General features: G+C 50.2%; 5 protein-coding genes across 5 annotated transcripts; 1 reads left to right on the top strand and 4 right to left on the bottom strand.

Moving 5' to 3' along the window:
* Window positions 1-1,375: 1,375 nt before the first annotated feature.
* PV10_04746 (uncharacterized protein) lies at window positions 1,376-3,233 on the bottom strand (the record flags this gene model as incomplete). The annotated part of the gene is made up of 8 exons (XM_016369322.1): window positions 1,376-1,579; window positions 1,632-1,738; window positions 1,823-1,866; window positions 1,923-2,089; window positions 2,144-2,156; window positions 2,766-2,890; window positions 2,945-3,038; window positions 3,100-3,233. 8 exons carry the CDS (start codon window positions 3,231-3,233, stop codon window positions 1,376-1,378), a joined length of 888 nt encoding a protein of 295 aa, XP_016225110.1.
* A 925-nt stretch (window positions 3,234-4,158) lies between these two features.
* Window positions 4,159-4,413, bottom strand: PV10_04745 (uncharacterized protein; the record flags this gene model as incomplete). The annotated part of the gene is made up of 1 exon (XM_016369321.1): window positions 4,159-4,413. The coding sequence occupies one exon, from the start codon at window positions 4,411-4,413 to the stop codon at window positions 4,159-4,161; it is 255 nt and encodes an 84-aa protein (XP_016225109.1).
* Window positions 4,414-4,876: 463 nt separating this feature from the next.
* On the top strand, window positions 4,877-6,360 carry PV10_04744 (ribosomal protein L15). The gene is made up of 2 exons (XM_016369320.1): window positions 4,877-5,309; window positions 5,447-6,360. The coding sequence occupies exons 1-2, from the start codon at window positions 4,972-4,974 to the stop codon at window positions 6,069-6,071; spliced, it is 963 nt and encodes a 320-aa protein (XP_016225108.1). The 5' UTR covers window positions 4,877-4,971; the 3' UTR covers window positions 6,072-6,360.
* A 155-nt stretch (window positions 6,361-6,515) lies between these two features.
* Window positions 6,516-9,126, bottom strand: PV10_04743 (uncharacterized protein). Its single transcript, XM_016369319.1, has 3 exons — window positions 8,488-9,126; window positions 7,120-8,427; window positions 6,516-7,018 (listed from the first exon to the last, which is right to left on the bottom strand). Exons 1-3 carry the CDS (start codon window positions 8,864-8,866, stop codon window positions 6,945-6,947), a joined length of 1,761 nt encoding a protein of 586 aa, XP_016225107.1. The 5' UTR covers window positions 8,867-9,126; the 3' UTR covers window positions 6,516-6,944.
* Window positions 9,127-10,555: 1,429 nt separating this feature from the next.
* PV10_04742 (uncharacterized protein) lies at window positions 10,556-13,309 on the bottom strand. The gene is made up of 2 exons (XM_016369318.1): window positions 11,484-13,309; window positions 10,556-11,430 (listed from the first exon to the last, which is right to left on the bottom strand). Exons 1-2 carry the CDS (start codon window positions 12,597-12,599, stop codon window positions 10,984-10,986), a joined length of 1,563 nt encoding a protein of 520 aa, XP_016225106.1. The 5' UTR covers window positions 12,600-13,309; the 3' UTR covers window positions 10,556-10,983.
* Between the last annotated feature and the right edge of the window lie 1,014 nt (window positions 13,310-14,323).

The following is a 14,323-nucleotide window of genomic DNA, read 5'->3' as shown; positions in this document are numbered from 1 at the left end:
GCAGATAGATGGCACGGAAATGAGTATCATGGTTGACAATCAAACCTTAACTTGCATTGCCAGTAGGGCTATTTGACCGTTTTCTTCTAGAATCCGTTATTGTTTTCATACTCCTAAGTCTGGATTGGTCATCTTCACCGAGATATACCATGCAGCATTGATAACATGTCTTATGCAGCGCAACCAAGGCCATGTATGACCGGGGCAGGACCCCCTTTTGGACCGTTTGGCAGCCTTTTTCTATAAGAAAAAGAGGGGAAAATACGCCACGGGCCACACATGGGACACCCGTGGTGGAACTATTTCGTTTCGCCTATAGATCTCAACTTCAAGATCACCGAGGTTGCTTGTTATAACCCATGCGTTTCGGCGGAATGGAGGATTCAAGCGTTAGGCGCAACTATGCCAGCGTTTCACATGGAAAACCCAGCCAGATTCAGTGCAACGACGGGCATGTCATCGGGGACACAGATTCAAGATCATGTCGGGCTGGGTGGTGTTTTTCCCTCCATCTTGCTATGCTCTAACAACTGGAGAGGGGTCCCCAGTTAGACCCTTGTTCATGATCTCGACTTTCCTTGCTGAGTGTCGAAAAGCCTTTCGCCTCCACAATGTCAATGGCGGGGACGAATATGGGCCATGCATATCCTGAAGTTTAACCAGACCGGTCGTCTGAAAAGACACTGGAAAGGGTGCATTCCTTCCCCTGAGACTGGGACCACATACTGATGACCTGAGAATGCTCTCTCGGAGTGACACCGAGCCGACGAGGGTTAGCTCCAAAACAGGCTGATTTGGTGAATGGCCTGATTTCTATTGCCGGACAACACAGCCATCCAGTGCTGAGTGGAAACGCCCCGGGTTCGGGGCTGTCGTGAAAAATGGTTGCTTTTGATTGTCCAAAAGAAATTCGGCAGGGGCGATTGGCCGCAGTCAAAATCTGAACCTTCTGTCGCACGGAGCTCGTGGGACAAGAAATCTGTCATGAAACACCTCCAGTCTCATTATCTGTCATTCTCTCGTCTATCATTGACACGTGTCATTCTCTGAGGGATAACTTATCCAGCATGATTGTCACTTGATCTAGGTATTGTAATTTGGGATGCTGCTACTACGCAGTTTTAAATCAGTAGATAGAATTTCTGCTACTGTTGGCGTGCTCTGCGTTCGCACGCTTTCGACGATGTATCAGAAATTCCGCCTCACAATCGGCTACGGATCAATCATTCTTCAGAACCCTGACCTCAATCGTTCCTCCTAAGATCGACTTCTCTTATCTCCAAGCCAACATTTAAACGCTGGACGACCGTGTTGGCACCTCCACTATTCGCCGCCAGAGTTTGCTGCTAGTCACCCGATGCGGGTCATTTGACTATCAAATCATGTATCGGAAAGATTTCTTTTCAATATCAGCGCGATTAGTCGCGATAACATCTTCCTCCAGCCGGGCAAGAGTGGACTGATCGACCACGCCAAATGATTTGTCCCTGCGCTTGTTCCCATGTCGCAGAATAACCAACAATGTCAGCATGATAACTACTCCGATGCCAAAACAGGTAGCTGTCGCAGTGAAACCACTCTAAGGAAAGCCGTTAGCACCTGTGTGATCCTTTGACTAGACTAATAAATACCAGATACTTGGGCGACTCCCGAGGGAAGAACAGGGATGGACCGATCATATTGCCCGCACAATATCCGACAGTCGCCATAGACGTCGCAACGCTCTTCTTGGTGAAACCTGCGACGTTAGAGGCTATTATGGAAAATGCAATGGCGACCGTGCAAGGGTAGGCCTAAAAGATCAGGAACCCAAAGAGCCTACTTCTAAGATTTGGGCTAAACTGCACCAGCAGAGCACTTATAAGGCTTATTGATTTGATCAGACAAGCTTCGTCATCTTTCAATCGACTGGATCAACAAACCTCATTGAGCACAGGATGGCACTTGTGATGCACCGAATGTTTCGGAATCTGGAGCAGATATAGGTGGCGATGATGCCGAAGAGACCATGAATGGCACCTATGGCGATTAGAAACAGGTTGGCCTGGTACACATCAAAACCCAATCCGACGAGAATGATCTGAGAGAACTGAGATTCTGTCAGTAGGTATTACTCATTCGTGCTCAAGCTAAAGGGTCTTACCGCGGCGATGGAGCTGCGATATATTAACACAGCAAGGAGGTAGAAGCAGAGTAGCCAGACCGGTTCAGCAACGCCTCTCGAAATTAATTCCATTAGAACTCGTTGTTCTTAACAACCATCTGATTACAACGGAGCCGTTTAACCGCACGCACTTTTTGGGGTCCCGATAAGAACTTCGCGTTTCCAGGGGTGTCAGGAAGGAAGAAGAATATTACAATTGCCTATATAAACGTGATAATGGCAGGAGCAACGAGAAGCCACTGTTATACCGTGAGATGATTGAGACCAGCGAAATTCTAGAAAGAGACGCACCCTCCAGGCACCAATACTTGTTTTGATATGGGCTATTCCAAATGAAAGAATGCCGGCGAGCATGATACCGAGGGAGTTCTCTATGAACCAAAAGCCGTGTCTGAGGGCATGTTCTTTTCGTGAATAGTACATGCCTGTCAAGAGGCTGAAGCCTGGGATAGCTGCTACCTCCGCTGCCCCTAGTAAAGCTCGAACGTCCATGAGACCTCCAAAGTTCTTGATAGCTGTATGGCATCCGATGGTTATTGCCCAGCCAATAATACAGTTGTCAGAGTCTGTGAGTGTTTCCGCAAGAGCTGGTCTAGCTCACAAGGTGAAATAGAGAACTTTGCCGATAGGCCAGCGGACCATGAGATACGGCGTAAAATATGTGAAGCAAAGACACCAGAACCAGAAGATTGAGCTGGTCCATGAATATTGACCACCAGCCATGTTCTGTGTGGGTATGTGAGTGCTGAGATGTTGGGACGAGAGGCGGGAACAAATTACGAGATCTTGAATGATGCCCAGGAGAGAAGCAGCAGGAAGTGCTTTTTTGTCCATATGTTGAAGTGTCATTGAAGGTGGCATTGAGGGACAAAGGCTGTGTGTATTTGCGGTCAAAGGATGAAATGCCCCTTTCTGCTGGACTGGACAACCCTTACCACAAGTCAAGTCGTCTTATAAGCTTCCGGTCCTCGTCTGGAGACATCGTAGCAGCCTCCATTTCGGTGACCGTAGGGTCTTTTTCATCAGCATAATTCAGTTCCGGCTGCTGGCATGGAGTAGCGGTATTCATGGTGATGAAATAGGTCAGACCTTTTACCTCCGACTTTGTGAGAAAGGCATGTCTATATATATATAGACTCTACGGTGCCCAGAATTTTCACTACAAACGTATATTGGAAAGCACATCTCACCTGACGGCGTCGAGCAGAGACTTCAGGAGAGTTGAATACACTTGCATCTTCTCGGCCATGCCCCCTCGGCCCCAGCTCTGATGCCCCCAGACCCACAGGAATGGATCTGGGGATGGTGGGGTCGCTCTGAGAGGCTAACCATGAAAGTGTATCGAACCCCGTATACGGAATGAATGCCAGCGTTGACGGACAAAGGACGGATCAAAATACGAGGGTCCTTGTCATCTCGTTCGTTAACTTCAGCCAGTCTCCTCATGACAAATTTTCTTGCTCTTGAATTGCTCAGTCCAAGAAATATCCAATTCATGTTCGACAGGTCGACTCCGGTGGAAGCGGCCCATGAAAGACGAATGATCAGGAACAGGGCGTGAGGGTCAACAAGCCTGGTGCACCGAGGTGCCGACGCATGCAAAACTAAGGATAGACTGTCATTATGGCCTTGGTCTAGACCTGCTACTTGCCCGCCCTTCGAAATCAATTAGGTAGAAGTCTGTACGACATGTGTTGGAGGGAGGGAGCCCCTCGGCCCCTATTTTGGTAAGGCTGAGCGAACACTTTAGGTTCACGATGGACATAGAATTGAAACTCCGAGGTCCGACTCACTTTTGAAGAGATAGACTCATATGTGTTGGTTCTGCTTTAACACACTTTATGCACAGCATAAGGAACAAACAGTCACATTAGTACATGTCGCCAAGAGAACTTACCTATGCATCACATCTGGTAATTGGAAATGGATTTACAGAAGCCCTGCCTGTACTAACAGATGCTAAATGTAGTAAGCACATTTGACGTGACAAGCAGTCATTTTGGCAGATTGATCTGCTGGTCCAACCACTTGAACAAGACCTGGTTCTGGAAAGCCATGGCACCAAGATTGCAATGAGCATCAGCAGGTTCAGCCTTCGTAAAATGCTTATACGTCGCCCTCTTGTCCGAGGCCACTGCCCCAAGAGGGGACTGAGCCGCAGCAACGTAGAGATCAGCCTCCGCGTCGCCCACAAAGACTGGACATTGTACCTGGTCTAAGAGACCACCGGATAAGGTCATAAGCTTCATCTTCTGCAGCGCCTCATGGGTCGTTTAGGTTTTGAACGCCCACCTGAACTGTCCACATATCCATTTAAGGGTGGTGCTAGATTCTCCTTTCCGTTAGAGCTCCTGTTGGAACTTTTCTGCGCAATGAGCGCAAGGGTTGATCCACCAGACGAAGTAGAAAACTACCTCCGCCTAGGGAGGGCGTATGACATATAGAGCAATGACATCTATCCTTCCAAATTAAGGTAACACACAACTTCATCCGTCGGTATTGTTGTCTTGACGAAGGACTTGTTCGCAATAATATTATTCCTCGAAGACCATCGTGTAAGTACTTCAGACAGGTGGATGGTGGGCCCAGCGGGTCAATAGTTATAGTTAGGGCGGCACCAATTTAATCCCAAAGGAGAACTACCTAAAATTGCTTGGCATTGGAGCAACTGGACTTTTGGAACTTTTCCCAAACCTCAAACACCTCCCGTCACCAGCTTACCAGTCCTTTGCCAGTCCAAACTCACCACCGGTGTCAGTCCGCTCTGTGACATCCTGCTCTCACGGAGTAGTGGAGTTCTCTCAGCCATGCCACCGCGACTCCCATTCCGCCTCTCCCCGATCTCCCCTGCGACCACAACTTCAATAACCCCATCCTCCATTCCATCTTTCCTCCTGCCATTCCTTCACAGCAAGACCCAGTTACAGCCGCAGTCGCGCCATGCATCAATTCTAGCGAGTCTCTCCGATCGGCCTGGAGCCTATAGCAGACGTATCAGACGCGGTCGAGGACCTGCGTCCGGCAAAGGAGGAAAATCCGGACGAGGAAGCGATGGTCAGAAACAACACGGAAAAGTTCCTGCTGGGTTCAATGGTGGTCAAACGCCTGAACATATTGTTCACGGAAGATATGGTTTCAAGAATGTGTATGTTTACCCTCGCTTGCCATTGACATCACCATGTCGAGGCCACAGAAACTCCAAGACCTGTCCCTGCCACTTTTTCGTTCATCTCCTTGGAGCTATGAGACCACCTCCCACTAACATGAGCCTGCCAATACTAGACACGGCACGACATTCTCTCCATTAAACCTCGGAAAAATCCAAACCTGGATCGACAGTGGCCGACTTGATCCCAGCAAACCCATCACCGTACGAGAAATTGTCTCTAGCAACATCATCCACGGGGTTGACGACGGAGGAGTCAAGCTTCTCGGAGACGGCGCCTCTGACCTTAAGACCCCCATCCACATTGTGGTATCACGAGCTTCTCAATCTGCAATCGCCGCAGTCGAAGCCATCGGCGGCACCGTTGTCACACGATTCTACACACCTTCAGCAATCCGACGGATCCTCGACGGCGAAATGCATCCGTTCGTCAGTCTACGATGGGATCAGAAAATGCTGAGTCGACCAGGTTTGACGGTCGCTGGCGCAGATGATTTCGTCGAGCGAGCCAAAGCTATGGGATATACATACCGACTACCTGACCCCAGTGGGCGTAGTGACATTGAATACTACCGTGACCAAAAACATCGCGGATACTTGGCGCATGAGGTCAAGGAAGGAGAGTTGCCTAGCCTGTATTTCAAGCCTGCTGTTACCTTGGAACAGATCAAGGAATTGAGACGTACCTCGGGCAAGAATATGGCGGGCAAGAAGAGGGAATCAGATAATAAACTGTGGTAATGATGATGGTAGAATTGGGAGCTCACGACTAGTCGAAGATGTCAACCATGACTGGGTATCGATGTATCCCCTCGCCATCCTACCACCCGTCACCGAATCTCTCGACCAATTCACCAACACCATTGGCCAGATGCGTCAAAATGTATAAAAGACAGAAGGGAGCAGACAGGCTAGCTGTATTGTTGTTAGGTAGCTGGTTGGGAACCAGAATTCTGTATAGGCTGAATCACCAATTGCAGCCAGTAAACTCGATGCGCATATTTCACCATATACATTATATCAATCAAACCATGTGACCATATGCTTAGGTAGGAACCGATCATAACGACACTTAATCCACATGTGAGTTGCTCTATCGACTGAGTACATTCATATATCCCCACGGATATGCGAAAAGACACGTGAAGAAGCAAAAAACCACGCGATCCTAATGAAGAAGGCCAGTACCGAAATAATGTTATATCCATTTCAAAATACAAAATACTCTTGGTTCTTGATGAAAGTTTTGATGAGGCGCATTCCTTATAGTAGCTTATAGCCTATAGCCTCAAAAACAGAGTACAGAACCAAGGTCCACGCCATTTCTCATCATTGTCAGTCTGGCTGGAACCAACCAACCAACCGCCTAACCAACCCAGCCAACCAACTAACCCCTTCGCAACATAGGTCATGTATCCAGCTAGGGACAACGGGCCACCCGGAGTACAAGTCACAAGTCACAAGCCATATTCACCACTACAGATAGAGAAGATAGCAGCAAGCATCATACTGGGGGCTCTCCTAGCCCAGCCCAAAATCCGTCAGACATACGAAATGGCAGGCGGAAATTTCCCGGGAGGGTTTTGGTGATACTAGGTAGGTACTTGGTTGATTTTACTCTCGCGACACGTCGCGGCCGAAGAATTTGGCTTTGACCCAATCGAAGAGAACGAGGACACGATTTCTCGCTGTGCAAGAGGAGATTAGTATCATGTCAGAACATGCGAGGGGATGGGAATGAAGTTTGGTTGGGGCGGCACGGAGTGTAAATGATGGGATAAGAACTTACTGCTAAAACACATGCTGAGATAGGCGCTCTTCCAGAAGAGATAGGTCATGGTACCGCCAGAGGCGATGTTGCCACTGAACCAGCTGACATCGGCGACGGCCTTTTCGGCCCCGATGTAGGCGAGGGAACCTTGGTGGGAGTAGGAGAATGGGCCGATCTGCTTGACGCGGCGGAGTTGTTTCTGGCGCTCGGAGATTTCTGCGAGAATGACTTTGCGGTCGTCGGGGTTTGCGGTCGCTTGTTTGGCAGAAAGCTCTTGCAGCTCGGCTTCAATTGCATCGGTCTTGGCCATGGTGTTGAACAGACGGGCGAGGAATGCACCTTCTTGGGCCGCGACTTGAGCGGTGGGTGCATAGTTGGCAACGGCGCAGTCGCCCACGGCCCAGATGTTTTCGGCGCCGTTGACGACGAGGTATTCGTTGACTTCAAGACCACGACGAGCTTTTGCCTGGGCGGGAATCTGGGACATCAAGTCCTTGACCACGCTGCGGAGTGCGTTTCCGGTGGCCCAAACGAGGAGACCGTAGGGGATCTTTTCAATCTCTTTGGTTCCGTCTGGCTTGTTGACCTCGGCTTCGATGTACTTGTCGGTCACGTTCTTGACCATGGTCTTTGTGCGGATATCAATGTGTTCCTCCTTGAAGCTGGACTCGGTGTATTCGATCAATTGCTTGGAAAACATGGGCAGGACATTGGGAAGGGCTTCGACGAGAGTGACATGGAAGTCATCTTTGATTTGAGGCACCCATTTGAGAAGATCTTCCTGGAAAAAGTCCTGGAGCTCACCGGCGAATTCGACACCAGTGGGACCACCACCGACAACAACCATGTGCAACAAGCGTTTGACTTCTTCGGGAGATTGATCTTTGAAGGTGGCAGTTTCGACACAATCCATAATCTGTTTGCGAATCTTTTGAGCATCACCGACCTCCTTCAAGAAGCAGGCATGTTCACGGACACCCGGAATACCAAAAGTAGCATTCTCAGCTCCTACGCCAACGACGAGCATATCAAAAGGAATTTCGGTCGACATGGTATCACCCTTGACGTCCGAGTCGTCTTTTGCGTAGACGACTCTCTTCTCGTAGTCGATCTTTGTGCATTCAGCTTCGTAGAATTTCACAGATGCCTTTTTGTGCCGGAGGATGTTGCGGATGGGTTCCATGATGGAGCGATGTTCGATGGTACCGGTGGTGCAGGAAGGGAGGAGAGGGGTGAAGAGGAAGAAGTTCCGCGGCGAAACGACGACGACATTGTAGTTCTCGGTATCGAGGTTCTTCAATAGAGAGACTGAGCCCCAACCGGTGCCTGCATGATGCTATCAGTAAAGTGACGAGGAGAAGCGATGCAGGATGGGGGTTCACATACCAAGGACAACCAATGTTTTCTTGGTCGGATCAGGATCGACTTGTTCAGCAGGGTTGCGCAAGTCCCAGATCAGATAACCGGTGTATCCCACACTGAACAGGACCGAGAGATAGGTGACGCGCCATAGATTGCGGAAGAACCTGAAGCGTTTCTTGGGCTTTGGAGAAAGCTCAACCTTGGGTGCATCTGCATAGGAACGACGGAAAGCCTGTTGAAGAAAAGGTCTAGGAAGGAAAGCTTGAGATCTCGAGCTGTGAAGGGGATTCGAAGGTCGAGACTTGAGTATGGTGTTGGCGGGGGATGATCGCGTCGCCAGGGAGGAGAAGGTCCTGTGTGACGCAATCGAGGTGAGTCGCATGTTGGGGAGCTTGCTAGCCATGATTATGATGGCTGCGGCTGCTCGGATTGAGGAGGTTGAGTCAACGAGACAGGGCTTATGGGGAACTCATTGAGATGAGAGTGCAAGACAGCCGTCGATATGAGAGGAGATTCCAAGCAAAAGAAAGAATGGTGGTTGAGGTCGAAGGAATAGAAGGGGCGTGACTTGTGGTGGTGATAATCGAGGTGGTCGCTCAGCAAAGGTTGTTTTTTTTGGCGGGTCCCGGTGCTAAGGCCACAGGGTGCAGCGGGTTTTCCGTGGCGCCCCCCCCAAGAATGACTCAACTGAGAATTCGAGACACAAGGAACAATCGCTGGATGCTTTTGGATCCGGAGAATTTCCTTATGGAGCTTCTGATTAAGGAAGTGAACCCCGATGGCCCGACAATTTTATCAAAAGCTGTGGAACTTCCAAGTTCCAGGGATCTCTCAATCAGTAATGTCTAAATGGGAGCAGCTGGCCGGTTAATTAGTGTCCCAAACAGAAGCTGACACAGTGTGATCGCTAGCTATTCAATAATACTCAGGATGAGCTTGGACGGAGCTATGGATTCTTGAGTATGACTGGTTCGGCCGGAATAAGCTGTAGTGATAGACGCGATGGGGGAGAAGAGATCGTAGAATGGGTGGGTGCCAATTGGTGGCAACGTCGGCTGGGTAAGCTTATCTTCCAAAGCTGAGTAAGTGGGGTTTTCTTCAAGTTTCAAGCACATGGGTCGAAGGGAACCTCTTTAAATTTCTGTGGTACGTATCAATCCATGGACCAGTGAGAGGCTCTGAGGATTGCAACTTACTAGTGACAATGATGGAGCGGATGGTCCCGACTTCAGGATCAAAGGAATGATGTTGTTCCTCTACGGTGAGATGGAAGTGTGGATAATGGGCGAATGGATGAATGGCTATGGATATCGTGGAAGCTTTAGGTATTTAGCACTTAAAGTACAATGATAGGCCCCCCCGGCCCCCCTGGCATGCCGGTGCACATGTTCTTTAATTAAACCGCCTGCATAAAAGTAACCACAGTACTCCGTAGGTAAGGGATTGTAGTACCATTTTGCTGCTGTGACGCATTCCAAAGCCACACACAAGTTTCTCAACATGACATCCACTACATTGTGCGACTCAAGATGTGTCTTCAATTAATTTGCCTTGTCAAGAATCCCGTCAGTATTGTGATTGATAGGGGCAATATAGTTGCCTCTTCTAGTAAATCATAGTTATTGAATTTCGTGCTGCCCATCCACTCCACCGGACTTTCTCGATCTGGTACTGCCGAAATCCCAATGCAATAATAATGGTTTCGGGGATTCGGTAAGATTCGGTACTTTGAGGTTAACAGTCCATTCTACGGGTTTTTAATTGAACCGAACCTTGCATCGATCATAAACTGCTAGTAGTCGCAGGCGTGTCACGTGCCTTCTCTTTCATCAACGTTGCAGCTGACTGATAGTTAGATAGTTGGAGAGAAAGAGAGGCCGTTGGTATCGTGGCACCTTCCCTAAGCAATCCATGGCGACAAGAGCATAAGTCACGTGATATGACGTATGCTGTTTGCAACTTGTTACTTCTGTACTTGTTCCATACACCAAATATGCATACTACAGCCTCGTACATTGATCCAGCTCCATCAGCCTCGTATTCGATCAACATCTCACATCTTAGGTAGCATGGCTATAGAATAACTCGCAGACCAGAGTCATCCACCGAAAGGCATCTCCCAGCTCTTCGTCCCCCGACCTCTTGTAAAAGCCTTTGTGCGTCTAAATCCAACATGTTCAGGGTCTAGCAGCAATATGGGAGATGATATGTCCAAAGCAGCAAGTGAGCTAGTCATTCCCAAATGCTTCATAGACGCAACGCGATATAACCTACAACAACCGGGATCCTCGTACCATGTCCGTGCTACCTTCCTGTGACCCAATTTCCCACCTCACCCAGCTTCCAACCCGCCGGAGCCACTCGTTTCTCTTTTCGTCAATCATGCAACCGGTCGTTGAAAAGGAGTGTAGGAAGCCCATCCCAGCTTGTCAGCATGGTTGCAACGCTCTCCTCAAGATGCTCTAACCACCCAATCCAATGCTCGTCACCTCGTCATCGTCTTCACCGTCCTCACCTGGGTCAACTTCCTTCCTTTTTTTCCTGCTCTTGTTGCTGCGATTCTGACAGAATTTTATTCGCTTCTACCTGGCCCTCCGGTGTGAGCTCAGGTCCAGATTCTGGTTGCTCTTTCTCATGCTCTTGAACTACGGTTTGCCGCAGTTCCTCTGATTCCTGATCTGACAGCGCTCCATCCGGCACCACTCCAGAATGTCGACGAGCCTCGGCCACTATCATCTCCACCTCACTGACGGCATGCGTGTCTTTGCTGCTCTCGCTTTCCACTCCAATGTCAATCTTGGTGTTCTGCTGGAGCTTCTGTGGGTCAAATCGAACCACCATCACAGAAAGATTGTCCGTCGAGAAGCGAGCCAGGGCATAGTCCACTAGCTTCTTCGACGCCGCTTGAGGATCATCGATATTTCGTACCAGATCTACTGCCTCTTGATCGGAACATACGTCCCACAACTGTACCCTGTTAGCGTCCGTAGTAGACAGGATTGGCCGTCGAGTCGACTCACCCCATCGCATGCCAAAATCAGGAACTCATCTTGATCTGGCTGAATCACCGTCTCGGTTGTGTAGGGATGACCAGTCACCAAGTCCTTGAGATATGAATCACCCAGAGCACGCGTCACCGCAAGCACGCCGTTCACTCGGTTATTTAGAATCAATCCACCTGCCTTGGAGATGCGGCGGCCTTCGTTCTCGTCCATACCTTTATGATCGTACGACAAACGAAGTGCTTTACCGTTCCGGCACAAGATGATGCGTGCATCCCCGACGTTGGCGGTATACAACACTCTCTGACGAGTCGCCTTCTGTCGGGCGTCTTGAATAGCTGCTGCCGCAGCTTCAGCGACTGAATTTGACCGCGGTGTTGCGTCCTTACCGTTGATTGCTTCATTCTTTTCTGCCTCTTTCGCCGCCTGTGCCGCCAGCGGTGCTATCGCTTGCGACCCTGTAGCTGAGTGAGCCGTTGGGACTCGGTCCTCCCACCGCAGGACTGCTGTGATGGCGGTGCACCCGCTGTTCTTCAGTGGAAGTTTCTCCAACTGGTTGTCAGCCGAGGTGTAAGTCTGATCCAGTAACTCTGGCACGGCCGTGTTAGGATAACGGCGCATCAGGTCTTCCAAGATGATGTGCAATTTCTTGCCACACCATTCGGCGGCGAAAGTACCCGCGTGGCCATCGAAAATGGCAAAATAGCCATTGTCGGTCTCAACCACATGTTGACTAGGATCTGACGGAATGGTGGACAAGTTGGGCTTCTCCTCCGTCGATGATTTCTTGGTCAACGATGTATCTGAAGGGATAGTGGGCGCGGGAGTACCCAGGAAGTTGTACAAATACGAGTGAGTGTCCTCCATGGTGCGACGGCACTTTTTGTTCTTGTCTTCGGTGACGCCAACCAAAAAGGAGGAATTGGGGGTAGGCTGCGACTCGCCAGCGGAATTGTTCAATGAGCCTTGGGGAACGCTCAGAGCGGCGTCGGTTTTTGATAGTTTCTGCATGGGTGTCTGAGGCCCTTCACGATCTCCATGAATCAAAGAGTTCTTGGCCTGAGTGAATATCTCTTTTGCTTTGGCACTACTACTTCGCCTTTTCTTGCCATCGGTAGTTGGCGATGAAGCCATGTTGTCTTCTGGTTTTCGAGGGGTATTGATCTGGCCCGTGGGGCTGGTGGGTGATTCAACGAGGCCCGCAGGCTCGTCGGAGCTGTTTGTACTCGGAACTGATTTGTTGGACTCAAAACTGGTTCTGGGAGTGGTACCGTCCGAATCTACATCCTTGTCTTTCTTGTTACCAAAGACTCGGTTGAGGAAGCCTCCATGTGTGGAAGTTCTTCGATCGGTGGTTCCCGCCAGCTTGAAGGCTTGACGAGGGCGAGGGTTGACGATTGAGGTGGGGTAAGAAGACAGATGGATGGGAAGGGACACCTCTGGAGCATGCGATCGAGGTTTGCGAAGGAGGTGGTGGACTCTGCCTAAGAAAGGCGAGGGAGGAAGCTAGAACTCGTGTTTGGAAATCAAGGGCGGCGGAACCCAGCAGTGGCGGATTGCGGGGACGGCGCAAGGTATGGTGCTTGAGTAGAGGAAGCGTGGTAAAGGTGCAAAAGAACAATGAGCCAACCTTTGAAGGAGGAGATCGGTGACGACAGGTCTGGAGGAGTGTAGATGTGCCGAGAGGGTATGTGGTAAAAGGAGGATCAAGGTATGACTGTGAGAAAGGATGTGCGAGGCTTGAGGCAGAGAAAGAGAGGAGCGGGAGTATGGGTAGTAGTAGGAGTATGTGCAAGATGGAGTGCGGTGCGGGCGTGGGCGTCACTGTGGATGGTGGATGACTGGATGACTGGATGCTCAAGGGAAGGGGGAGAAAGGCTTGGAGGCAAGACAGGATTGGGGAATGGATTACCACCGAGTATGGATCTGGGGACAAAGGACTGTTCCGTCACCACCTTGGAAGCTTGGAGACGAACTCCCACACTCCTTCTTGGGACCTGGGAGTCGCAGTAGTTTGGTCCAGCAGTGATCGACTGGCGTAACTGGTCGTGGGCTCGTGGTAGGGGCAATAGCTCCGCAAGCGCAAGGGCAATGCGTGGCAAAGACAATCCTGTCTGCGGGATGGAGGGACCGACCGGCTTTGGCTCTGGCTCTGACGCTGGTACTGGTACTGGAACTGACGGCGACTGGCAACTGGCACCCACTGGCGTTGAGTTTTGGGATTGCGTTTAGCGCGGGGAACCTGGTATGGATGCTCTGAGCATTAGACTGGACGTCAAGCGCAACCACAAGCGCACTGCAAGATGCAGTCTGTCCAGACGGACCAATTCCAGCCGCTTCGGTAGCGTACATGTTTAGGACGGCAGATTCCAGTCCATGACCCTCGAAAAGAATGGAATTGATCTCTCCAGATTCATGCGTCTCGATATGCATGGGGTTCTTGGGTAGTCGGATTTGATGGATGTCGATGGCGCAGCATCTTTTACATACAGTTTTCCTTCCACCAACTGGTCTCTACAGCCGCTAACTGCCTTAATTAAGTTACAGGTCGTTGGGCCGACCATGCCACACGTGTAACCCAAGAAGAATCCAAGTCACACAGAAGCCCTACCAACGACCAGGGCCTCGATCCTATCATTACGAGCCTCTTTGTCAAGTCGCACCAAAAGATGCTTGACAAAGTGCTAGAATCGCTGCTCATCGTGGACTGCAGGGTAGGTTTTGTCAGGAAGCCCGAGGTAGAATTGTGGTGGGGCTACGATGAGCCTCGGGGGTGGTACACCTGGGCCCTCGGGCTTAGGCTAAGGGCCCTTTGGCTCGATCGACTTCCCCCCCGGGCGTTGGGGGTTCCCCAAGAA

The sequence above is a fragment of the Exophiala mesophila genome (assembly GCF_000836275.1).
Source record: "Exophiala mesophila strain CBS 40295 unplaced genomic scaffold supercont1.3, whole genome shotgun sequence".
Lineage (NCBI taxonomy): Eukaryota > Fungi > Ascomycota > Eurotiomycetes > Chaetothyriales > Herpotrichiellaceae > Exophiala > Exophiala mesophila.
The sequence above is the reverse complement of the archived record's forward strand: the minus strand, read 5'-3'. Positions and strand labels throughout refer to the sequence as shown.